Source organism: Schistocerca piceifrons, chromosome 2 (genome assembly GCF_021461385.2).
Source record: "Schistocerca piceifrons isolate TAMUIC-IGC-003096 chromosome 2, iqSchPice1.1, whole genome shotgun sequence".
Classification (NCBI taxonomy): Eukaryota; Metazoa; Arthropoda; class Insecta; order Orthoptera; family Acrididae; genus Schistocerca; species Schistocerca piceifrons.
Genome location: NC_060139.1, coordinates 402,312,854 through 402,339,899, shown reverse-complemented (window position 1 = coordinate 402,339,899; position 27,046 = coordinate 402,312,854). Strand labels below are relative to the sequence as shown.

Sequence of the window (27,046 nt, the reverse complement as noted above, 5' to 3'; positions counted from 1 at the left end):
TTTGTGCATCATGACGTGGTTTACCATTAAAAATTCCTAGAAGAGTCACCAACACATTGCTTTATCATACATATATCTCAAGAGAGAGTCAAGTTCACACGGAGGCTTGCCAACTGTTGTTCTTCCCTGCACAATTCACATTTGTAACATGAAAGGAGGGAAGTGACAGTGATACTTGCAGCACCCTCTGTCACACAAGTAAGATGACACATGCAGTATAGATGTAAAAGATGCAGACACAGACGTAAATGTTATTACTCCACAGCAGCTATTGTATAAGACTAAGATAACACTATACACTTTCCAGTCACATTAATGTGACCATCTGTCAAAAGACTGAGTAAACGAACTTTGCAGTGTGGACTGCTTCGAAACATGCAGGAAGATAGTCAATGAGATTGTAGAAGGTACCAACAGGGATGTGAAGCCATGCTCACTCCAATGCCACGGCCAGTTGCGCTAGGTTTCTCAGTTGAGAATCCACGGCACAAACAGCCAGATTCACACTGACAAAGAAATTCATAGAATCTACTTCTACATTCCACAAGCCACCTTACAGTGTGGCAGAGGATACTTTGTGTGCCAGTGTACTTATCCTTTTTCCTTTTCCAGTCGTGTACGGTTCATGGCAAGAGCAATTGCTGGTAAGCCTATGAGTGGACTTGAATATCTCTAACTTTATCGTGACGGTCTTTTTGCGAGATATAGATAGGAGGAAGCAATGTAATGCTTGGCTCTACTAGGAACGTAAGCTCTCGGAACTTTAACAGTACACCATACTGTCATGCACAACACCTCTCCTGCAATGTCTGTCACTGGAGTAGGCTCAGCATCTCTGCAACACCTTCACACTATTTAATGAAGCTGAAACAAAGCATGCTGCTCTCGCTGGTATCGTCTCTATTTCCTCTATCACTTCTATCTGGTATGTATTCCATCTTGAAGAGTAATATTCGAGTATTGGTTGAATTAGTGTTTTGTAAGTTACTTCATTTGTTGATGGACTACATTTCCTGAGGATTCTTTCAATGGATCTCAGTCTGGCATCTGCCTTATTCACAATCAATTTTATGTGGTTATTCCACTACAAATCGCTCTGTACACATACTCTTAGATATTTTATGGAAGCATTGTGTGTTATAAACTTTTGTGGCTAGCTGCCAACCATTTCTTAATAATCCAATAACCAGTGTTATCCACTGTTCTACTTATGAAATTGTTTGCACTGCAATCCACAGTGCAGCCTGTGTCATCTATAAATACAATTTTGTTTTACAAAGAATCTGTCATCTTTAGTGGTGATAATCAATATATGACAAGAAAAGTTGTGGACCTAGAACAGAAACCTGCAGTACTCATCCACCCTTTTACAATATCCCGTTCAGATTTGTTACATGTTTGTTGACAGTGAAGAACGACCTTCAGCTTCCTATCCAACAGATACAAAAGGAATCATTAATGATCATTACACCTGTTCTATTACAATATGAATTATACAATAGTATTGCATGGTCCACACAATCAAATGCTTTAAGTAACACAGATGTTTTACTACGGTTTTATTTATAGACTTTGAACTCACAACATTTTATTTCCCCCAATTTAATTTATTTCTGCGAGTACTATACTGTGTGATGAGAAAAAGTTTCCTTTAATAAAGTAGCACTGTTCGTATGCAACTGTTGATGATGTTTCGGGAAGACAGTCATAATATTTTCTTCACAACATTCTCATTAAAACATGCACAGGTTAGCAGAGCATATTTAGTGTAATCATGACAGGAAATCAGTAAGCAACATTTTTTTCTTGCCTTTTGAGAGTCAATGAAATAAATAATTTCACAGAATTAACAGCCCTATACAATGCTGGTATAAAAATGACAAGTACATACCTACGATTGGTTACTGGCACAAGGTTCTCCGAGTGCAGAGCTTCACATGTGACATGGGCACAGAATTGTGAATAATGCTCCTGAGTCTCCATATTGCATGTGTTCAGGAGTATAGCTAAACCCAGAGGTTTCAAAGAATTTAAATATTGCTTCCAAGTGTGATCATCAAATTGTAATCGAAAAGCACTGGTATGATCATGTGTGAGATCCAAAACTTCTGCAACTGTCTGCACATGAGTATCTGAAATGGAAAAGGTCACTTCACACATTTGTCTAAATATTTACTGAGATCTTGCAATAAATGTTATTAAAATCACTTTAAATCTATAATGAAGTGCATATGTAATAATGACAATCTCACAACCGTTAACAAAAAAGTAAAATTACAGTTTCATTTTATCATCTCCTCACAGATTCTACAATATTCAGAGCAGTAAATAGGTAACTTGATCTGTGCTCAAAAGCAAACAAATTGTTTATTCTCACATTCTGATCATTTTCTTATAATAGTTTCAGGTAGATTTTTCAGTTCTAAATTTGTGTGTGTGTGTGTGTGTGTGTGTGTGTGTGTGTGTGTGTGTGTGTGTCCCAGCTCATACTGCTTCAATATCAACAGTAAGATTGCTAGTGACAGAGATCAGGGCACCTGACATCCTTTTCAAGGGGAATCTTGAAAAATTCCATCTTCTACATCAGCTGAATTCAATTGCCTATTGGAGCACAAAAAGGCAAATATGCTCCTTTTTTTAAAAAAACACTCTGAAAAGTGGAGTACCAGCCACCTCATTCTACCTCCCTCACCACCTTTAAAAATTTTCCCAAAAATTCTGGTATCCAAACATATTCACACTCTTTTTTAGAGGCAACTTTCCTCTCACTCCCAAAAGCTCCTCTAACTGTAACTCGTTCCTACCCACCAGTCCATCTCTGTAAGTTGCTAAATACCCATCCACTCCCACTTGCCCATTCTCACTCACTCATTCAGCCCAACTCATTGTCATTATTTCTTTGTGTCTCTCTGTCACTGTCTGCTGTCTCACTGCCATAGTCCACTTCATTCTGTCCTACTACTGCTATCTACTGCCACTGCCTCCCTCTTGCTCTCTCTTACTGCTAATTCATTCATTCCTTCCCACTGCTGCTATCCCCTCCCTCAGTCAGTATCTATCCCTTCCTCACTGTCACTGTCAGACTCATTATCACTGGCTCTCACCCACTTCCACTTTCTCCGTCTCTTTATTCCTCTCCCACTGGCACTGTCTCCTTCACTCTTTCCTAGCACTGTTCTGTAACTGCAACTATGTTCCACTGCCACTGTGTCCCTCTCTTTCCTCCTACTCCCACTGTCTCCTTTGCTCTTTCTATACCACAACCAATGACTACTTTCTTCTAGTATATATTACTTGTCCATGTCTTTCCCACTGCCACTGTCTCCTTCTCTCTCAGTATAAACAATTGTGAATACTTTCACATGCCAAAATTTTTGGGAAAATTTTAAAGGTGCTGAGGAAAGTAGAATGAGGCAGCTGGCACCCCATTTTTCAGTCAGAGCCATTTAAACAGGAACATATTCACCTTTTTTATGCTCTAATAGAAGCATTTTTCCACTCGTCCCCTTCTCAGCCTTGTCACAGCAGGGCATGTCACTCATGTGAAAAGATTTTTAGGTCAGTAAAATTCTTATAATTTACTTATGTGAAATTGAAATAACATAAAACTAATTTTACATCCAAGACTATATTTTATGTGTAAAAAAATTTTGCTGGTGGTTTATTACAACATGGGGTTGCAAGAACCCTTATGATGATAACAGAGACACTTTAAAGCATTTTTATCCATGCTATCTCAACACTTTATAAACCACATTTTCACATCACATTGGATTTCACATGAGTATTTTACATGCACAGGTAGGATACCTTTGAACCTCTGTATCTCAGAAAAGAATAAAGATACCCAGAAAATTTTCAAGGCTGTTTGAAATCAGGATCTTAGGAATACATCATCAAAATTTCAGCCAGTTGTTGCGCATAGCTGTCTTGGCATTCACAACTCGCTTCTAGTTTGAAAAAATTGTCAAAAAACAACTTTTTTTGGAGTTCTGGAAGGAACTTCCCATGAGCTAATAACTTTGAACCTCTATATCCCAGAAATGGGTAAAGGTATCAATAAAATTTTCAGGGATTGTATGAGATTGCTATATTACGAATGTATCGTCAAAGTTTCGTCCATCTGCTGTACACAGCCATCTTGCAATCCATGCCTTGGTTTTGGTATGAAAAGATGGTAATAAAGGCTTTTGGGGGATTTTCTAAGAAACTGTCCATTAGTAATGACCCTCCATAAGCCACTTAAAGCTCACCGTAGACCACATCAAATGCAAAATCACCAACTGATGTGCTCCATTTGCCTAAGCAGAAGGAACTGTGTAATATTCATATCTTGACCCCATACTGTAGGACAATAACAATGAGATGATCCTTCTGCTGGGTACAAATATGGTCCCTAGTTCAAGGGCTATCCAAAACACTCGACCCTACCATTCTACCACCAACAAAACCTTAGGTATGAGCCCTGGAAGAATACCATTTTTATGCACAGCATTTTGGAACACATTATGATTGCATGCCATCACATGCATACCAATTCATTTGAATATACCTCAGGCTATGAATAGTCAGGACACAATCAGAGCTTCTGTGATTGTTATGGGAAGTGATTTGTCACTAGGATAAAACATATGGAGCCAGACAGTTTGTCAATTTTCTCTGTCTCAACAATAATACAAATTGTAATTTCTACAATATTATGAAAATGATAGATTGCTACTCCCTGCCGAAATAATATGACCAATTAGATATATGTAACCAATTAGATAATTAACAATATTATGAAAAGGAAAGTTGCTACTCATCATATAACGAAGATGCTGAGTTGTAGATAGGTACAACAAAAAGACTGCCACAATATAAGCTTTTGGCCAACAAGGCCTTTGTCAAAAATGGATGACACACAGACAGACAGACACAGACACAGACACACACACACACACACACACACACACACACACACACGCGACAGTGAAGTGATGCTGAGGTTCATGCAAGGATGAGGTGGAGAGAGGGTAGGGCAGCAAGATGCAGTCGGGAGATTACACGGAGGACAGGGGAGATGTGGTGGGGAGGAGGGGGTAGCAAAAAAGAAGAGAAGTAAAAAGACTGGGTGCGCAGGTGGGGGCAGTGTAGTGCTGGAATGGTAAGAGGGATAGGGCTGGATGGGTGAGAAAAATGACTAACGATGGTTGAGGCCAGTAAGGTTACGGGAACGTAGGACATACTGCAGGGAGAGTTTCCACCTGCACAATTCAGAAAAGCTGGTGTTGGTGGGAAGGACACTCTCCCTGCAATATATCCTTTTAATTACCGTAACCCTACTGGCCTTGACCTTCATTAGTCATTCTTCTCACCCCTCCAGCCCCTTTCCTGTTCCCATTCCAGCACTACACAGCCCTAATTCCACCAATGCAACCAGACTTACTTCTCGCCTTTTCCGCTACAACCTCCCCCCCCCCCCCCCAAAAAAAAAAATAAAATAAATAAATAAATAAATAAAAAAATACAAAAATCACTGCCCCCCCCCCCGTCTAACCTCCCGACTGCACCTAGCTGCTCTGCTGTCTCTCCAGCTCATCCTTGCGAGCTCGCCAGCAGAACATTAAACGGCTCCTTTCCAGTTTCCTCTTCATCACTGGGCAGTTCTGGGTTGGGAATTCTTTCATGACTCCCATTGTACTATTTAACATTTTCTTTGGTGAATTCTCCTTCATCATCATCTTTGTGTTCCCTCTCTGATGATTCCTGTATAGGTTCTGAAATCTAGTCTTCAGTCAGTGCACTTTCAAAGTCAAATCTTCCTTTGTAGAATACAATGTTCCTTCCTGTGACTATTTTTCCTTTCTCTGGACACCAACATCTCTAGCCACTAGGACTGTAGTAGAGAAGTAGCGCTTCAAGGACTTGCTGTCAAACTTCCCTGTTCTCAATTCTTTTGGTACCAGTGGACAAGCAATACATCCAAACAGTCTCAGCTTACTCAAGTTATGTTTCTCATGGTACCAAAAAGCTGCAGAAATCTTTCCTTCCAAAGTTACAGTAGGACTTCTGTTAAGTGGGTATACATCAGTACTAACAGCTTCTGACATGAATGTCTTACTTAATTTACAATGAAGTATCAAACAGGAAGCTTTCTCAACAAGAGTTTCATTCCTTCACTCCGAGACACCATTTTGCTGCGGAATATATCTGATTGTAAATTAAAATTATATTTCTTGTTCTTCAAAACACTGCTTCAACTCATTCAACACGTATTCATGACTACTTTCACAGCAAACTCTGCTGTTCATCAAACTGAAACAAGCTGTAGCCACGGCGTGAAACATCTTCAGGTAGTGAGTTACCTCCGACTTCGATTCTAGTGTGTAAACCACTGTGAAATACATAAAGTCGCTGACTAACGTGAGCACATATTTCTTTCTGTTGAACAATTTTGGTGAGATTGGCCCACTCAAGTCACTGTGGATCAACTCAACAGGTCTGGTGGCACATTTCCTAGAGTGATTATATGGCAGCTGTGATTGTTTCCCTTCAACACAATCTGAGCAATATTCCATGCAAATTGTTGAAATGCCCAGTTCCGTGCCATTGCAATGGCAATAGTTTCTTCTCCTTTTTTAAGCAAATCTTGAACTTTTTCAAACATGATACTATAATCAGTCAATTTCAACTTCCTCACAGACAGCAAATTACAATTGAGATCAGGTGCAGATAAAACATCTTGAACAGTTATTTGATTTCCTTTCCTTTTACAACACTAGTGATGTAAATTTCTCCTTTTACTTTAGCCTCAAGAAAAATGCCTGACTTAGCTACCTTGAGTTTAATTGGTTATTCCACTTTCATCTGTGTTGTTTGCTGAGTAATCTTTATTTGATGCTGCAAAACAAAAACTATCTTCCTCTACTACATTAGCTGCGATCACTACGTTGAAATTTGTTCCATCGAATAAATGAATACAATATTTTTCCACTTCAGCTGTCATCTCAAAAAACTATTAGGTGAGAGTCTACTTGTGCCCAGGTATTTTATTACAAATTATATTTTAAAACAAACCTGGGCTCATAACCTGATAAATTTTCAGTTTCTCACACTCAAAAATGTTAAAACTATTTATCTTATCAAATTGAAAATAATAATAATAATAATAATAATAATAATAACTGTTCAATTACCCGAAAGTTCCTAAATGCAATGTAACATATACCATACAGTTAAAAGGAAGTCACGCTTGATCAAAGTTCTGAGACTGGTTTGATGCAGCTCTCCATGCTACTCTATCCCGTGCAAGCTTCTTCATCTCCCAGTACATAATGCAGCCTACATTCTTCTGAATCTGCTTAGTGTATTCATCTCTTGGTCTCCCTCTATGATTTTTACCCCCCACGCTGCCCTCCAATGCTAAATTTGTGATCCCTTGATGCCTCAGAATATGTCCTACCAACCGATCCCTTCTTCTGGTCAAGTTGTGCCACAAACGCCTCTTCTCCCCAATTCTATTCAATACCTCCCCATTAGTTATATGATCTACCCATCTAATCTTCAGCATTCTTCTGTAGCACCACATTTCGAAAGCTTCTATTCTCTTCTTGTCCAAACTATTTATCGTCCATGTTTCACTTCCACACATGGCTACACTCCAAATACTTTCAGAAACGACTACCTGACAATGAAATCTACCGTATTTACTCAAATGTAAGCCGCACTTTTTTTCCGGTTTTTGTAATCCAAAAAACCCCCCTGCGGCTTAGAATCGAGTGCAAAGTAAGCGGAAGTTCTGAAAAATGTTGGTAGGTGCCGCCACAACTAACTTCTGCTATCGAATATATGTAGCGCTACACAGGCTTGCTTTGCAGGCACAAAGATAAATACTGGCGCCAAAACCTCTGCGTCAGTAAATAAATTAAAAAAAAAAAAAATGAAAGACGAGCTTTTTCCTCCGCCCCGAGTTTCGACCACTGCATTTTCATACATTATCCAACGAAGTAAATACAAATTCCGTATTGTTCATCTTCGAATGTAGCAGCATTTCAATGTACTACAAAAATCCGACTGGCAAGACTGTTTGGGGTTTTTGTCAATATGGCCAACTCTACATTCTGAATTTTTTCCTACCTGTGAGAAGAGATGGTTGCTAATAGGAACTTTCATGAACTGTGAATCACATGCAGTTTTCTCTTCACCACAAGAATAATATGAATATAAACATTTTGCCATGTATTCTTTCGTGTTGGCTGCTATCTCATTTAAATCCTGTCTGCCTAATAAACTATGAAACTAGAGTGAGACAACAGCAAACGCGGAAGAACATACATATCATGTCATGTTTATATTCATATTATTCTTGTACCTAATAGTGATACAGTCAGAGATGAAGCACGGCAATTGACTAGATTTTTTAATCTAAGATGGCTCTAATTTCTGTGCAGAATGTAATGTACTAAAGAGGCGTCTGCAAAGATTTTCAAACGGAGAAAAATTTTCACTAAACTCTCGTTCAAAACATCTTGTATCATACACAGTCTATTATTTGGTTCTTTTTGATCATTATCAAAGAAAGCAGCAGTGTAAGTAACAAGCAGTCTCTTGCCATTGTTTCGCTAATGAGATGATTCCTCTTTTTTTAAATTTTTTTTAAATTGAATGCGGCAGTAGTGCGCACAAAAGCAAGCCATGCCGCGAGCGGCGACAGGCCATAAACACTCATTATCAGAATGCGACAAACAATGCATGACACAGTACAGTAATGCATTTTCAGCTTAGAGTGACGTAAACACCTATAACAAAGAGAACGGCGCTTATGAGATCAAAGAAAAATAAGCAATCAATTCAAACCAGACGAAGCACGAGAAAAAGGAAGGGTACCCGTATAAATACCGCTGGAGCGCCTGACACATAGCAATGGCTACATGGTAAAGCTTAACTGCAAAGCTTACGACTCGAACCAAACTACTGTAGCTGTATTGTCATTCATTCAACCTAAATTGTGTCTCATATTAAAATGAACCAACTTTATTTCGATTTGGAGGTGCGGCCTAAAACTTTTCTCTCCCATTGAATTTCGAGTCTCAAATTTCAGGTGCGGCTTAGATTCGGGAAATTTTTTTTTCCTTCTTTTCGAGTCTCATTTTTCAGGTGTGGCTTAGATTCGAGTGCGGCTTAGATTCGAGTAGATACGGTATACTCAATGTTAACAAATTTCTCTTCTTCAGAAATGCTTTCCTTGCCATTGCCAGTCTACATTTTATATCCTCTCTACTTCGACCATCATCAGTTATTTTGCTCCCCAAATAGCAAAACTCCTTTACTACTTTAAGTCTCTCATTTCCTATTCTAATTCCCTCAGCATCACCCAACTTAATTCGACTACATTCCATTAACCTTGTTTTGCTTTTGTTGATGTTCATCTTATACCCTCCTTTCAAGACACTGTCCATTCCATTCAACTGATGATGATGATAATAATAATAATAATAATAATAATAATAATAATAATAATAACAATAATAACTGAAACAACTGAGCCATAAAAAACAGCAACAAGCATGGTTTTAAATCTCTGAAGTTCTTTAACGAAAGTCACAGATATAATCATTAAATTGCAATCTCAACAACATTGAATAAATTTATTTTATCTATACACCATAATGTTTACTAACAAATGTTCTGGAGTAAAATAAAATAGAAAAAACTGATAGCTCTATTAGTTTTGATGAAGTGAAGATTGCTGCACTTTTGAAATTGTTCACTAGAAAGAGCATGAAGTTTGAACAGTCTTCTTTACTAAATTGCAGAAAATGTTAAAAATATTTTTTTTGCATTGAAAAATCACCTGCATTCTGGTACATAGAAGATTTGAAGTGAATTCTTTCATAATGAGCTTTATTGTTTTTTTATACAAACTTACTCGATTCATTTGTCTTGGAATTTGTACTTTTATGTGATCTGTGCATGGAGCTAATAAAGTGCCAATGATACACAGAGTTAGATATGCAGGTCACCAATAATGATCAAAAAATGTAACATACACTGAATGGCATGAAAAACACAATACATAATAAATTATGTATGAAAATAGTGAAGCGGTAATTATTTATTGCACTAGCCTTGATCTTTTTTTTTCTCTCTCTCTCTCTCCCCCCCTCCCCTCCCCCCCCCCTCCCCCACTCAACCAGAAACACACATCACTAGATGTGAGACAAAAATGTTCTCCTGCACTTGTAGCACTTATTTTAGTCACGTATGTTTATACGATCACTTTGTGATTACCCATAATCAGCTACAAAGAGTAAACATGCTGTTAACCACTGAAGAAGCTGCAAAAGGCACTGATTTGGTGGATGAAGGTTGCAGCATGTGTTGTGTTGCAGAAATTTTGAAACTACACTCTCCAAGATTTCCAGAACTGTCAAAAGGTACAGGAAAACTGGACGCTATGCAAGGAGACCAGGATCAGGCCTGAGAAGAAGAATATCAGTTACAAATAACCATTTTTCGCATCAAGTTTTCCACAACCCTCGCACTTGCTTTATAAGCACAAATTCAACTATAAGTGCAATTATATCTATACACTGCAAATCACTGTGAAGAACACTGGGAGAGAGTACATACAACTGTGCCAATTATTACAGCTTCATTCCCTTCCATATGTGGATCGCAGAAGGAATAATCACTTAAATGTCTCTGTGTGTGTTGTAATTAATGTAATTTACTGTTTGCAAATCCTATGGGAGCAATACGAAGGGGGCTGAATTGATCATTTAAATTTGGTTCTAGAAACTTTCTAAGCACATTTTCATCGGATAGTTTGCTTCTGTCTTTACATGTCTGTCAGTTCAGATCTTTCAACAGCTTCATGACATTCTCCCATTGGCTGAACAAACCTGTGACCATTAAGGCTGCACTTCTCTGGTTCTGTTCAACATCCTCTGTATGTCTTATTTGGTATAGATCTCACACTCTTGAGCAATATTCCAGGAAGGGTTGTATGAGTGTTTTGTATGCGGTCTCCTTTCTAGGCTGATAGCATATCCCTAGTATTCTACCGATGAACTGCATCTAGCACCTTCTTTACCTACGACTGGAACTACATCACTGTTACATTTCAAATCCCTACTAATTGTTACATCCACGTATTTTTCGGAGTTAACCGATTCCAGCTCCAAGTTGTTGATCACTGATATTATCGTCACAGGATACTACATTTTTTTCATTCTGTGATGTGCAGAATTTTATATTTTTGAACAACTAAAGTATGGTGCCAATCTATGCACCAATTTGAAAGCTTATTAAGACCTGACTGAATATTTGCACAGCTTCTTTTAGACAACACTTCCTTGGAGGTGATTGTATTGTCTGCAAAATGTCTGAGGTTACTACTAATATTGTCTGCAAGGTCATTACCATACAACACGACAAGCAAGGGTACCAACACATTTCCCTGGAAAACATCTGTTGTTGAGTCTCCATCCAAGATAAACTAACTGTGTCCTCACATCCAGAAAGTCTTCAATCCAGTCACAAATTTCACTTGATAACCAATACAACTGTACTTTGATAATAAGTGTAGATGTGGTACTGAGTCAACTGCCTTTTGGAAATCTGGAATACTGTATCTACCTGCCTGACTGTCTTGATCCCTGGTTTTTAATATGTTATGTGAGAAAAGTGCGACTTAGCTTCACATCATCTATGTTTTCGGAATCTACACTAGTTTGGATGGAGGTTGTTCGACATACCTCATTCCACTTGAGCTCAGGACCCCTCTTGTAGACAAGTGTGACCTGTGCTTTCTTCTAACTCCTGGGCATGGTATTTTGTTTGAGGTATCCACACTAGATTATAGTTAAAAGAGGTGCTAACTTGGCCACAAATTCAGTATAGAATTTATTAGGCATTCCGCTGGGCTCTGGAGCTCTATTAACTTTTAACGATTTCAGCTGTTTCTCAGTACCACTGATGATAATATCTATGTCACTCACATTTTCAGTGGTACACGAATTAAACTGAGTTTTTCCTTTGCAAAATTACATTAGAAAATGAGACTAAGCATTTCTGCTTTTGCTTTGCTACCCTCAATTTCATGGAAACTGGTGTAGGCATGCATATTCAAATACAGAGGTATGTAAACAGGCAGAATCTGGCGCTCTGTTTAGCAATGCCTACATAAGACAACAAGTGTCTGGCGCAGTTGTCAGGTTGGTTACCGCTGCTACAAAGGCAAGTTATCAAGATTTACGTGAGTTTGACCGTGGTATTATAGTTGGTGCACAAGCGATGGGACACAGCTTTCCAAGGTAGTGATGAAGTGGGGATTTTCCCGTACGACCATTTCACGAATGTACCGTGAATATCAGGTATCCAGTAAAACATCAAATTTCCAACATTGCTGCGGGCAGAATAAGATCTCACAAGAATGGGACGAACAATGACTGAAGAGAATCTTTCAATGTGACGGAAGTGCAACCCTTCCACAAATGCTGCACAGTTCAATGCTCGGCCATCAACAAGTGTCAATGTGTGAAACATTCAATGAAACATCACTGATATGGGCTGGGCTTTTGGAGGTTAAGAGGGACTCAAGTTGTATGAAAAGAGAATGTGAAGATGCAGGAAAATGTGTAGAGTGTGTAGCAAAATTATCTAATTGGATAGATAAAAAATCTACTCACCAAGCGGTGGCAGAACATACATAAAAAATGGTCATAATTGGGAAGCTTTCAGAGCCAGTGGCTCCTTCTTAAGGCAGAAGGGTTGAAGGGGAAGGAAGAGGAATAAAGGAAAAGGACTAGATAGGTCTAGGAAAAGGAAGGAAAGATTGATTGTTGGCTTGTTGGTTTCCTTCTCATCCCGTACAGTAAGTCTCCCCTGACCCATGATTCTGAGCGACTTTCCCGAAATCTAACCCTTTTCCTAGACCTCTCCAGACCTTTTCCTTCACCCCCTCCCCCTTTCCTTGCCCTTCAACCATTCTGCCTGAAGAAGGAGCCACTGACTTCAAAAGCTTGGCAATTATAATCGTCTTTCATATGTGTGTTCCGCCACCACTTGGTGAGTAGATTTTTTATCTATCCAATTAAATAATTTACATATAAAAACAAAGATGATGCGACTCACCAAACGAAAGCGCCGGCACGCCGACAGACACACAAACAAACACAAACATACACACAAAATTCGAGCCTTCGCAGCCTAAGGCCGCTTCATCAAGAAAGAGCGTGTGCCGGCACTTTCGTTTGGTGAGTTGCATCATCTTTGTTTTTAGATGTATTTTTCCCATGTGGAATGTTTCCCTGTATTATATTCATACAATTAAATAATTTTGTCAATAACAGAGTGTGTAGCGAGTCATAGATGTTACACTAAGAAGCACTGTGTCAGCTTCATTCAAAGATGGGTGAAGATTTAGTTTTACATTAGTATTAATTTTTTTTCTTCCAGGGAACGATGCAGCGACACATCCTAAAGTGAAGAAAAATAAATACTTGTAGAGTGTTAGGTACCATATAAATATAAGAAAGGACCACAACTCAAGTAAAAATTTTTTTAAGTTTATGATATGTATGAATGTGATAGTGCGAAAGTATGTGAAGAAGAAAACAGTTGCAGTATGTCACATATCAGGATGCTGAACTAAGGTTGAGTGCTATCAAATAATCAAGGGTACAAAACCTAACTACTATGAGCATTGACTACCCGTCACAGCATCAAACTCCTGAACTACACTGAAATTTTTATGCACGTTTGTTACTTATGTAAACAGAGTTTTAAGCTCATTATATGTAAAATATTGTATTTATGATACAACTCTGTAATCCTCAGCATATGAAATGGTTATCCTTTATACAATGAACAAAGCAAGTAACTATTGAGATGCACTTTTAAACACTGAATAAATATTGAATACAATTGGTATTGTCAGATTTGAGTTGTGCTTATAAACAACAAACTATCTTGTTCTTGGGATCACAGTTAAGTCTATTAACTAGATGTAACAGTGCACATATATGCCTTTCTGTGGAATTTCCACAACCCTGTAGTGTGTAGATCCTTCCTAGAGAATGCGAGAGAGGCGAGGCCACGCATAGTTATCAGAGTGGTGTTTAGTATCTATTGTAGTACTATTGTTTATTTCTTTGATTCTTCCTGAATCGATAAATATGTTCCAACAAGAAATCATTGTAAATTGAAATGAAATGTTTGTCAATTTATGCTATAAATGCAAGCAGTATCTATTATTGTATGAATGTTATATGAAGCATTTATAACCAAACGAGAGTAAAATGTGTACTCAAATAATTGGAATCAAATAACGTAACGAAAATGTATATGAGTGACAATAATGGCAAGTCAGCAAATGAATAAGATAAGTGTATTTTGTAATTGTATTTAAATGATCAATGGAAAATCTCATATAAAGATGTGAAACAAATACTAACAAAGAGATAGAGGGGCTGGCCAGTACTTACCTCAGCTCAGTACAGCCGATAGATACACATAAAACAGAACTGAAAATTTACGTTCCTAGCTTTCGGAACAAATGTTCCTTCATCGTGGAGGAGAGAGGGGAAAGAAAGGGAAGAAGGGAAAGGAGATTCAGTTACTCACAACCCAGGTTATGAAGCAACAGGGAAAGGAAAATAGGGAGGGTAGCAAGGATGGAGGCATGGTTGTCAGAGGGAAGCCAAAGATATTCTACTGTAAGTACTGTGCAGGGCTTCAAACCAAAGAGGATGCATACAGAAGTAAAGGGGTATATAGTATAAAGATAAACACAACTATGTAGGATGAAAACATGCGTGAATGGCTAAAGAGGAAAGGGAAAGAGGAGAAGACTGAAGAGTGAATGGGAGTGAGGTTGTTTAACGTAGGTTCAGTCCAGGGGGATGGCGGGATGAAAGGATGTGTTGGAGTGCAAGTTCCCATCTCCGCAGTTCAGAGGGACTGGTGTTGGGTGGGAGAAGCCAAATGGCACATACGGTGTAGCAGGTTCCTAGGTCGCTAGAATTATGCTGGAGGGCATGCTCAGCTACTGGGTATTGGGCATCTCCTAGGCGGACAGTTCGTCTGTGTCCGTTCATGCGCTCAGCCAGTTTAGTTGTTGTCATGCCGATGTAAAAGGCTGTGCAGTGCAGGCATGTCAGTTGATAAATGACATGTGTAGTTTCACACGTAGCCCTGCCTTGAATTGTGTCTGTTTTACCAGTAGCGGGGCTGGAGTAGGCGGTTGTGGGGAGATGCATGGGGCAGGTTTTACAGCGGGGTCGGTTACAGGGGTAGGAACTGCTGGGTAGAGAAGGTAGTCTGGGAATATTGTGGGGTTTAACAACGATGTTACGGAGGTTAGGGGGGCGACGAAAGGCAACTCTGGGTGGTGTGGGGAGAATTTTGTCAAGGGGTTGACTTGAGAAAGTCATATCCCTGGCGGAGTAATTTGTTGATGTTTTCGAGGCCAGGATAATATTGGGTGACAAGGGGGATGCTTCTGTGTGGTCTGGGGGTAGGAACATTGTTGTTGGACGGGAAGGAATGTATTGCTCGGGAAATCTGTTTGTGGACAAGGTCTGCAGGATAGTTGTGGGAGAGGAAAGCACTGGTCAGGTTATTGGTGTAATTGTTGAGGGATTCGTCACTGGAGCAGATACGTTTGCCACGAATACCTAGGCTGTAGCGAAGGGAGCGTTTGATGTGGAAAGGATGGCAGCTATCAAAGTGAAGGTACTGTTGTTTGTTTGTGGGTTTGATATGGACAGAGGTGTGGATGTGAGCTTCAACAAGATGAAGGTCAACATCCAGGAAGGTGGCTTGGGTTTTGGAGAAGGACCAGGTGAAATTCAGATTCGAAAAGGAGTTGAGGTTATGGAGGAAATTAAGGAGTGTTTCTTCACCATGAGTCCAGACCACAAAGATGTCATCTATGAACATATACCAGGCCAGGGGAAGCAGCTGTTGGGTCTTCAGGAAAGCCTCCTCCATGCGGCCCATGAAGAGGTTGGCATAGGACGAAGCCATCCTGGTTCCCATGGCCGTTCCCCTGATTTGTTTGTAGGTCTGGCCTTCAAAAGTGAAGTAATTATGGGTGAGGATGAAGTTGGTAAGTGTGATAAGGAACGAGGTTTTTGGAAGATCTTCGGGTGGGCGTTGGGAGAGGTAGTGCTCAAGGGCAGAGAGACCATGGGTATGTGGGATGTTTGTGTAAAGGGATGTAGCATCTATGGTGACAAGAAAGGTTTCAGGTGGGAGAGGAGTGGGAATGGATTTGAGGCGTTCTAGGAAGTGGTTTGTGTCTTTGATGTAGGATGGGAGTCTGCGGGTGATAGGTTGTAGGTGCTGGTCTACCAGAGCTGAGACACGTTCGGTTGGGGCTTTGAAGCCTGCTACAATGGGACGGCCAGGATGGTTCTCTTTGTGGATTTTGGGTAATAAGTAGAAGGTAGGGGTACGGATGCTGTTGTGAGGCCTTGTGAGGGACCTTGGATTTTTAGGATTTTTTGCAGCTCAGTCTGGATGGAGGGAATGGGGTCCTGGGTAACAGCTTTGTAGGTTGAGGTGTCAGAGAGTTGACGCAGTCCTTCTGCCACATACTCCACACGGTCAAGTACAACAGTTGTGGAGCCTTTATCCGCCGGGAGGATGACAATAGAGCGGTCTATTTTCAGCTCCTTAATGGCACGGGATTCAGCTGGGGTGATGTTGGGGGTTGTCGGGATGTTCTTCAAGAAGGACTGGGAGGCAACACTGGATGTGAGGAATTCCTGAAATGTCTGCAAGGGATGGTTTTGGGGGAGGGGAGGAGGATCCCTTTGAGAAGGCAGTCGGAACTGTTCTAGACAGGGTTCAACACTGGGTCTAGTATTTGGGGGCTGTGTTTGGGTAGTGAAGTGATATTTCCAGTTGAGGTTCCGAGTGAATGAGAGGAGATATTTAACCAGGGCAGTGTGGTTGAATTTAGGTGTGGGGCTAAAGGTTAAGCCTTTTGATAGAACAGATGTCTCTGGAGGAGAGAGGGATCTGGATGAGAGGTTTAGGACTGAATTGGGACTGGTGATATGTGGCATTTGACTGTAGTTATAGTTGAGATTTGGTCTGTGTGGGGTATGTGCTAGGATGGGGAGATTGAGTAGGGTGGCTAGGCTAGGTTTATTGGCTATGAGGGGGGTTTGTTGAAGGTTCTGTTGTAGTTGGTGTTTGTGAGGGATAGGGAGAGGGACCCCACTTCTTAGGTGTTGCACTAGCACTGTGGATAGTTTTTTCAGATGGTGTGTGGCATTGAACATCCCGACAACCCCCAACATCACCCCAGCTGAATCCCGTGCCATTAAGGAGCTGAAAATAGACCGCTCTATTGTCATCCTCCCGGCGGATAAAGGCTCCACAACTGTCGTACTTGACCGTGTGGAGTATGTGGCAGACGGACTGCGTCAACTCTCTGACACCTCAACCTACAAAGCTGTTACCCAGGACCCCATTCCCTCCATCCAGACTGAGCTGCAAAAAATCCTAAAAATCCAAGGTCCCTCACAAGGCCTCACAACAGCATCCGTACCCCTACCTTCTACTTATTACCCAGAATCCACAAAGAGAACCATCCTGGCCGTCCCATTGTAGCAGGCTTCAAAGCCCCAACCGAACGTGTCTCAGCTCTGGTAGACCAGCACCTACAACCTATCACCCGCAGACTCCCATCCTACATCAAAGACACAAACCACTTCCTAGAACGCCTCAAATCCATTCCCACTCCTCTCCCACCTGAAACCTTTCTTGTCACCATAGATGCTACATCCCTTTACACAAACATCCCACATACCCATGGTCTCTCTGCCCTTGAGCACTACCTCTCCCAACGCCCACCCGAAGATCTTCCAAAAACCTCGTTCCTTATCACACTTACCAACTTCATCCTCACCCATAATTACTTCACTTTTGAAGGCCAGACCTACAAACAAATCAGGGGAACGGCCATGGGAACCAGGATGGCTCCATCCTATGCCAACCTCTTCATGGGCCGCATGGAGGAGGCTTTCCTGAAGACCCAACAGCTGCTTCCCCTGGCCTGGTATATGTTCATAGATGACATCTTTGTGGTCTGGACTCATGGTGAAGAAACACTCCTTAATTTCCTCCATAACCTCAACTCCTTTTCGAATCTGAATTTCACCTGGTCCTTCTCCAAAACCCAAGCCACCTTCCTGGATGTTGACCTTCATCTTGTTGAAGCTCACATCCACACCACTGTCCATATCAAACCCACAAACAAACAACAGTACCTTCACTTTGATAGCTGCCATCCTTTCCACATCAAACGCTCCCTTCCCTACAGCCTAGGCATTCATGGCAAACGTATCTGCTCCAGTGACGAATCCCTCAGCAATTACACCAATAACCTGACCAGTGCTTTCCTCTCCCACAACTATCCTGCAGACCTTGTCCACAAACAGATTTCCCGAGCAATACATTCCTCCCCGTCCAACAACAATGTTCCTACCCCCAGACCACACAGAAGCATCCCCCTTGTCACCCAATATTATCCTGGCCTCGAAAACATCAACAAATTACTCCGCCAGGGATATGACTTTCTCAAGTCAACCCCTGAAATGAGATCATCCCTTGACAAAATTCTCCCCACACCACCCAGAGTTGCCTTTCGTCGCCCCCCTAACCTCCGTAACATCGTTGTTAAACCCCACAATATTCCCAGACTACCTTCTCTACCCAGTGGTTCCTACCCCTGTAACCGACCCCGCTGTAAAACCTGCCCCATGCATCTCCCCACAACCACCTACTCCAGCCCCGCTACTGGTAAAACATACACAATTCAAGGCAGGGCTACGTGTGAAACTACACATGTCATTTATCAACTGACATGCCTGCACTGCACAGCCTTTTACATCGGCATGACAACAACTAAACTGGCTGAGCGCATGAACGGACACAGACGAACTGTCCGCCTAGGAGATGCCCAATACCCAGTAGCTGAGCATGCCCTCCAGCATAATTCTAGTGACCTAGGAACCTGCTACACCGTATGTGCCATTTGGCTTCTCCCACCCACCACCAGTCCCTCTGAACTGCGGAGATGGGAAATTGCACTCCAACACTCCTTTCATCCCGCCATCCCCCTGGACTGAACCTACGTTAAACAACCTCACTCCCATTCACTCTTCAGTCTTCTCCTCTTTCCCTTTCCTCTTTAGCCATTCACACATGTTTTCATCCTACATAGTTGTGTTTATCTTTATACTATATACCTCTTTACTTCTGTATGCATCCTCTTTGGTTTGAAGCCCTGCACAGTACTTACAGTAGAATATCTTTGGCTTCCCTCTGACAACCATGCCTCCATCCTTGCTACCCTCCCTATTTTCCTTTCCCTGTTGCTTCATAACCTGGGTTGTGAGTAACTGAATCTCCTTTCCCTTCTTCCCTTTCTTTCCCCTCTCTCCTCCACGATGAAGGAACATTTGTTCCGAAAGCTAGGAACGTAAATTTTCAGTTCTGTTTTATGTGTATCTATCGGCTGTACTGAGCTGAGGTAAGTACTTACCAGCCCCTCCATCTCTTTGTAATTGTATTTGTATTTAATTATGTTATGTGTGGAGTATGTGGAAAGGACACTACAGAAACTTTATGCAATGCAACTGTATGAAAGACGCTCAAAAATAAAGCGCAAAGTGTTACATGTAAGCATGTTATGACCGTACGTGGGTGTGCACATGGTAAATTAAAAATGGCAATACCTCGTGCAACATGAATTCTCTGTGTACGATAACATCATAAAAGCAACACAGAACTCATCTTGTCGATGTATGTCAGTTATACAGCTGGTCTATCTACTGAATACATGAGAGCAACGATGTGAAATAAACTCTTTGGCCCCCTGATATGGAAACTAGTTGTCACCACATCGAAGATTTCACAAAGGATCAAGCCACTGTAAACACACAACAAAGACACTATAGGCTCGTACTGAACATGTGAGTGCGAACTGTGATGATAACAAACGCAAGGCTGTGCGCACATACTTCACAAGCTAAACACTGTGCAGATGCTGACTGACCTGACAATAATGGGACTATGCAGTTACAGCATGCACTTTGTTAGGAGAGAAAACTTATATATGTATGTGTTAAAAGAAGCTGACATGCCCAAATAAATTGTTAACCATTCAAAGTAACTCCGAATACTGATTTATTTCCCCAAACCACATTCACTTCGTTATGAGATGGGTTACTTGGGGTTTGCAGCCATTCTTCTTTACTGAATAGCCGGCTGTGGAAACCCTCTTGATTTATTCTCCATCGAATAATGCTAGGTACAGGAACTTTCAAGCCGCCTCCTACTAGTGAAATAAGCAGCCATACAAACTTTATGTTTTGTCAATCAACGATGTATTTGACTTTCAAGTACAATAAAAATTCTCACTTTCAACATAATATGTAACTTCAGTAAGTCTCTCTTACAGTCATACGTTAGAGACAAATTGATTTACATTTGAAAGAAAGTCTGCTTCGACACCATGACTTTCAGAAAAGGAGATCGGAAAAACGTCTTGCCTCTAACAAGGCTGAGTCAAGAGTCTATATGAGTACTTTTTCAACTGTTATTGTTTCACATAAAAATAGTCAGTGACACAATAAGCACAAAGCTGCATATGGATTCCATGGTTCTTCCATACACACTCACTAACACATTTATGGATTGCCCGACAGGTACTTGTCGGTGCTGTTTGAGCGTCGCGTCTCCGTTCTTCCCCGCGACTGATTTTAAACCTGCACACACACACATATGTGATGCGCAGTAAGCAGTAGGTAGGATTTTACCATCCCACACTCGTATCTAGAATATCATGTGTTCGAGATGGTAGATGGCTACATACCCCCCCCACCCCCCTTTCAGACCGAACACGCGATATTTTACACATAATCATTATTCACATGATATCACTCATAATAGCATTTCATATCTTAACAGTATAAATTTCTTACATATATTTATATACATATCTTTCCTTTGAGTAACAATTATCTGTCCTTTCTTGAACAATCTTTCGCTTATTTTTTCTCTATTCTTTTCTTATTTTACTTTGTTATTAAGACAGGAGCATTTATTCGTTGCTTTGGTCAGCTTAACTAATATTTATTAATTGTGAGGACACTCTTTCTTTTATTTATTTATTTATTTATTTTTTCAATCATAAACTTCAGGTGTTTAGGACACATGAGCAATCTTTTTTCTATTCTTGTAGTGTGTACTATTTTCATTATTAATAGCTTGGAGGAACTCTGGGCGAAGTGAAAGTGTTCTTTTGACACTCATTTACTTCCACGAAACATAATAATGCTAGTCGTTCATAAAATTTACACTTTCCAGAATAATTCCTATTACTTTTGTCACAATACTATCCACTTCTTCTGCTATCAGCATCTATTCCTTGCTTGTGGGTTGACCTTATAAGAGCACTTCCTCTTTCCATTCTGGCAGGTACACCCCTTACAAAACATCGCTATTTTTTAGGTCACAGATTGTCCTATCTCTACGTAGGTACGTCTGCCCTTTATACTTAGTAAATGCCGGGTACGCCTCCCTCATCCTTTCTGTGTAGGCCTCACGGTTCATTACCCTAATATACATTTCTATGTATTCCATAACTAAGTATCTTCTGGTAAATCTATAAATCTATTTTAAACTTCGCATTCATTGTTTAATATATCATTCATTCGCTAGAGTCCTCCTCTACTTATCAACTTCTATGCTTTCAATAGATATTATGTCTATATATACTACTTACGTCCCACAATCCTTCAGTTCATCAGAGTTTTTATTGTATTGACGTTGCTTAGTAATTAACCTGACTAATTCTACCCCTCCTTTCATTTTCTTTCTTTGCTCATGCTTCTCTCTCTTATTAATCCATTACTCATTACCACTTTATAGTGGTTCATTATGTATGTGCACCTCTTCTTATGTATATTCGATGTAGAACCATCATAACTCCCCATATATGTGCACATAATTCCCTATGTACACACCTCTTCTCCTACAACACCTGGCGGTTCTCACATTGTGACAGGCTTTGTCTTATATAATTTAATATTTGTGTAGAAGTGTATATTTGTGTATATGTGGATGTGTGTTCGTGTAGTCTGATTCTTCGGCCTTCTTATCTAAAGATAAGATGTTTGTTTTTAGTAAACACGGAAATAGGGAAGGACTTCAGCGTTAGAAGTTTATGAATACGGAAGGAGGTAAAAGTTAGACAGGTCCTCAAGATGAGAAGTAAGAAAGGAAAAAACAGATGTGGTTGTTAGGATCAAAGAATAGAAAGAAGATAGCCCCACAGACAGGAAACCCTTACACCCCCCTTTCTCAGGATCCCTACCTCTCAGGTACTTGAGTGAGATGCCGCAGGAGGTTTGGTGTTAAATCGTCTTCTACAGATCAGACTTGTCCCATCTTCACCCTTTGAGGTCCCCGAAGGAAATCCTAGCACCCCTATGGGAACGGCAAATGAAGAAAAATCAGGCACACTTGTTTGTGCCGGTTGTTTGAAAGGTGTGATGTGTGTTTTGTGTTAGTTATTGTTTATCTGTTCTTGTAAATCAAGCTTTTAGCAGTAATAACCACACCTTTCAAAATTTATACAAACCCTCCCATCTATATCACATATCAAAAAAGGTATAAAATACTCTATACAAAATAGAAAAGCTGTACACTTCAGTATAACAATTGTTAAATTAGTCACATCATATTATATTTTACACAAACATAATACTCCGTTCAATTTATGTCGTCTAGACATCACTTGTTTTGTGATTCTCTTAAGTTGTTCTCTATTTTATGGTCATATTCTTTTTTTTTCTTTTAAGCAATAAGATTATAGGATGGTTTTAGATTTTAAAGGAATTTGGTGCAGGAAAACTATTTTGGAAGAAACACCGAAAACAACTCGGGATCCAATGGTTGTCACTCCATCCGTTAATTTAGAATGTTAACGTCCCTGGGGGTTATACAATTTTTATCCTTTGCATTGTATTTCCCATTTTCTAATCCAGTTGTGTGATCTACTAAAAATAACATCTTAGGGTGGACCACTGTTTGTACCCAGTATGGTCCCTCATATTTCTGAAAAAACTTATGAGTCTCTTTCTTCAGAGTTGAGCTGGGAAGATGCTGTTTTATAAGAACGAGGTCATGGACTTGGTAATGAGGTTCCACAACCTTTTCACTATGCTTATTTACTGTTTGTTGCGCCTTTTAAATCATATTTTTAGAAATTATTTCCTGATCTACTTCATAATTGACACTAGGTTGTTCAGGCCAATTAAAATACTTAATTAAAGACACTCCTACAAAAGGTTTGCCTATAACATCTGAAGGTGTCAACCCAGTCGATTAATGGGGTAATTCATTTAGGATAAGTTCAAAGTCCTTAATTTTTGTTGCCCATGAAGTATGTTTTTCATGGCAGTATGTATGACATAATTTCCCAATTTCCTTCATTACCCATTCAAGCAGATTTGATGATGGGTTATAATTGGATATTAACACTTGTTGAATACTTTCCCACACTAAGAATTCTCTAAATTCATTGCTCACAAATTGTAGTCCGTTATCTGTAAGAAACCGTTTTGGTTTACCTACTTCTGGAAAGTATTGTTGTAAACAGTGTACAACTGTCTGCATATTTGCTCTCTTAATAGGATATAGTTTAACATATTTTGACCAGCATTCTATGATAACCAAAATATATGATCTCCTCCCTTTCCTTGTGGAATTGTTCCAAAGAAATCTGCTGCTGTAATGTCGTGTAATGATTTAGGGATAATAGGATACATTCTGTATTTCACGTATTACTCTTTTTCACTTTCTGGCAAGTTTCATAAGTTCTAATCAAAGATGCCATTTTATACTCTAGTTTCTTGAAATAACAAAATTTATTCGTATGAGATATGCATTTTTTGATTCCGAAGTGTCCATACCCTGTGTGAACATACCATACAAGTTCGTCTTCCATTACCTTCAGAATACATAAATGCCAATGCTGTGATGTTACACTGTCTCTCCAAAACAAGTTATGATCTACAATTTTCCATTTTTCCAACTGATTAGGAGGTAACGAGTTCTGGATATACATAAAAAATATTTCAGTTAAATAAGGATAATGATGGATATTCTCTGTTATTCTTTGAACCATCCCTTTTACCCTGATGTTTGGATATTCTGCTGACATAAAATTAATAGCAAAAATAATATCAGGCCGTTCGGTACATTCCAAGTCTTCCATTCCTATGGGTAGCCTCAATAATGCATCAGGTACTATGTTTTTGGAACGTTTTACGCATCGTATCTTGATATCAGATGCCTGTAGTAAAAGCATCCAGTGCATTAACCTACTGTGTAGTAATTGACTACTCATTAGAAAGGTTTAAATATAGATTTCTGATCCCCATACTAGTGTTTGAAACTTTTGAATACTCCACACAATTGCCAATAGTTCTTTTTCGGTAGCTGTGTAATTTAGTTCGTACTTATTTAGCTACGGCTAGCAAAAGCTATGGTTCTGTGTTCTACATTACTCGGATCACATTCTCTTTGGAAAAGTTCGGCAGCAATATCATAATCAGATGCATCTGTCGAAATTTTGAACGGTTCGCCCATAACTGGAGGATGTAACATGGGTGCCTCACCAAGTGCTCTTTTAATGTTTTCAAATGCATCATTTGCACCTTATGCCCAAGTCCACGGTACTTCCTTTTTTAATAAATGTAAAATTCTCGGGTCATTAACTCCTGCCCTCGTACGTACCAATGATAGTATCCAGCCACACCTTTAAATCCTTTTAATTGTCTTACATTTCTGGGTTGCGGACATTCTTTGATAGCTTTTATGCATTCAGGGTCTCGTCTAATTTACTCTACCCCTACAATATGCCCTAAGAACTTAAGTTCTTTGTGAGCAAAAAAAAAAAGATTTTGGCAGCTTCACCGTAATACCCTTCTCTTTAATTTTATTTCAGAGTCTTGCACAAAATCAGACAATGTTCCTCCCAAGTAACTGATATTATTAGGATATCATATACATATATTATCAAATCCTTCAGTAAGTGTCTCCCTAGTGCTTCATCTAACGCACATATAAATACGGACATAAATATGGACACAGAGGTATTAAGTCCAAATGGCAATACATTGAAATGATATGATTTTCCATCAAACAAAAAGGCTGTATACTTTTTGGATTCTGGATGTAATTTTATCTGCCAATATCCCGCGGTCAAATCCATCATGCTAAAGAATCTTGCATTTTCAAATCTGGATAACAATTTGTTGATATTAATTGGCTGGTTCCTCTCCATCTCTATATGTCAATTCAATGTACGAGCTTCTAAGGCTAATCGTACTCCGCCTGTAGCTTTCTTCACCACTACCAGAGGATTATTCATTATGCTTAAACTTTGTTCTATAATATTATTATCAATCATTTTGTTAATCTCATCCCGAACTGCTTCCTTCAAACTCACTGGTATTGGATATGGTTTGCAAAAGAATGGAGTGTCATCTTTTATTTTGAACTTACAAATATAGTCGCTGATATTACCTGGACAATCAGAAAATACCACTTCATACTCCATTAAAATTTTACACTAATCTCATCTTTGTTGATCCGTTAATATTAGGGATTCATTAACTTTGTCTTTTAAATCAGTTTGATGTGTTCCTTGATCAACATTATTGATTTTTGGTGATAATTGTGCTGTAGCTGTTAATTGCAGACACTGGCACTCCGTTGCTTGTTCCTCCACATGACTATTTGTCACAAAAGGTGTCCAGCATCTAATGTCCCCTTTACCAAAACAAAGAAGATGTTCATCAGAGTTTAAGATGACTTTAAACTCTAACAACCAATCTAAATCAAACAGTATGTCTCTATTAATATTCTCTACTATCAAAAATGTTTGACAAATAACATATTTCCAATACTGCAGTTCACCTGAGTTTCGTATTTTACAAGTTTACCTTTTGTTCCCATTATCCCGATTATGTATACTCCAGTCACTGGCAATAACGGTAAGAGCTGTTTATTCTGTATTGAGTTAAAAAATGCGTTTGAGATGAGTGATACCTCACTTTCTGAATCTATAAATATGTTAACCTCGGAATTTTCCATTGTCCCTGCTATTATAGGTTGTGGGTTATTAGTAGCTAAGCTTGGTTCTTCAAGCAACAACCATTCCTTTGTGGGTATCTTGTGTGTAAAGTTAACATACTTATATGGAATACAACCTCCTAATGTATTTCCACGACCTGGGCCCTGGCCCGGGATCCAGGTCAAACAACGTTTTCCTCATTACTACTAATTATGGGTTGGTTACCGTAATGAGGTACTGCATTCCTATTTTGTGCTTTTTGTTTATTCGGTACAAATTCTTGAGAAGTTACCAGATCTAAATTTGAATGTGGGTGTGTGAGGGTACTGGTGTGTAGTATCTGTAAGTGGTTGTTCTTTGGTGGGCGACAGTGCCCAGTGGTGCAGAGAGTCACAAGCAGGGGCAGTTGTTGAGAGGCTAGGGAAGGTGTAGGCTGCGTGAGCCAAAGGCGGTTGCGTAGTGAAGGATTTATCTCTATGTTTAATAGTAGTGGCACACAGTTTGAATAAGAGTGTGTTTATGTTTGTGCAGTGTGACACAGGAAATAAATTAAATTTTACCAGTTCTTAATGCATCTCCATCAGTTAGTATCACACCATTGCATTTAACAATGAACGAAGTCTCGATTTACACGGTCAACTAAAACAAGAGGAATGTAACATAATAATCATTAATTAACCTATATAATCTCCAAGGAGACGGGAGCTTGTAGGTGCTTCTTTTGATAATTACCGTTACAACTTTTCTTATTGCACTGGTGTACTTTTGCTAAGTTAGCCTCATGCCTTTTTAAATTATTCCCGCTATTCTTTTTATAGTTCGAACTTTCACTTTGGTGTAAAGTTTCATTGCAGTCCTTATTTATTGCATCAAGTGCATCAACAAAAGACAATCCTC

At 39.6% G+C, this 27,046-nt stretch overlaps 1 protein-coding gene across 7 annotated transcripts in view; it reads right to left on the bottom strand.

Moving 5' to 3' along the window:
- The window catches only part of LOC124777828 (transmembrane protein 94), a 495,418-nt gene that overhangs the window by 318,279 nt on the left and 150,093 nt on the right, over nt 1–27,046 (bottom strand). For all 7 annotated transcript variants that reach the window (XM_047253357.1, XM_047253355.1, XM_047253356.1 and 4 more), the window contains one exon: nt 1,892–2,132. In XM_047253357.1, the coding sequence (XP_047109313.1) occupies nt 1,892–2,132 (241 nt within the window). The remainder of the gene's footprint in view (nt 1–1,891; nt 2,133–27,046) is intronic.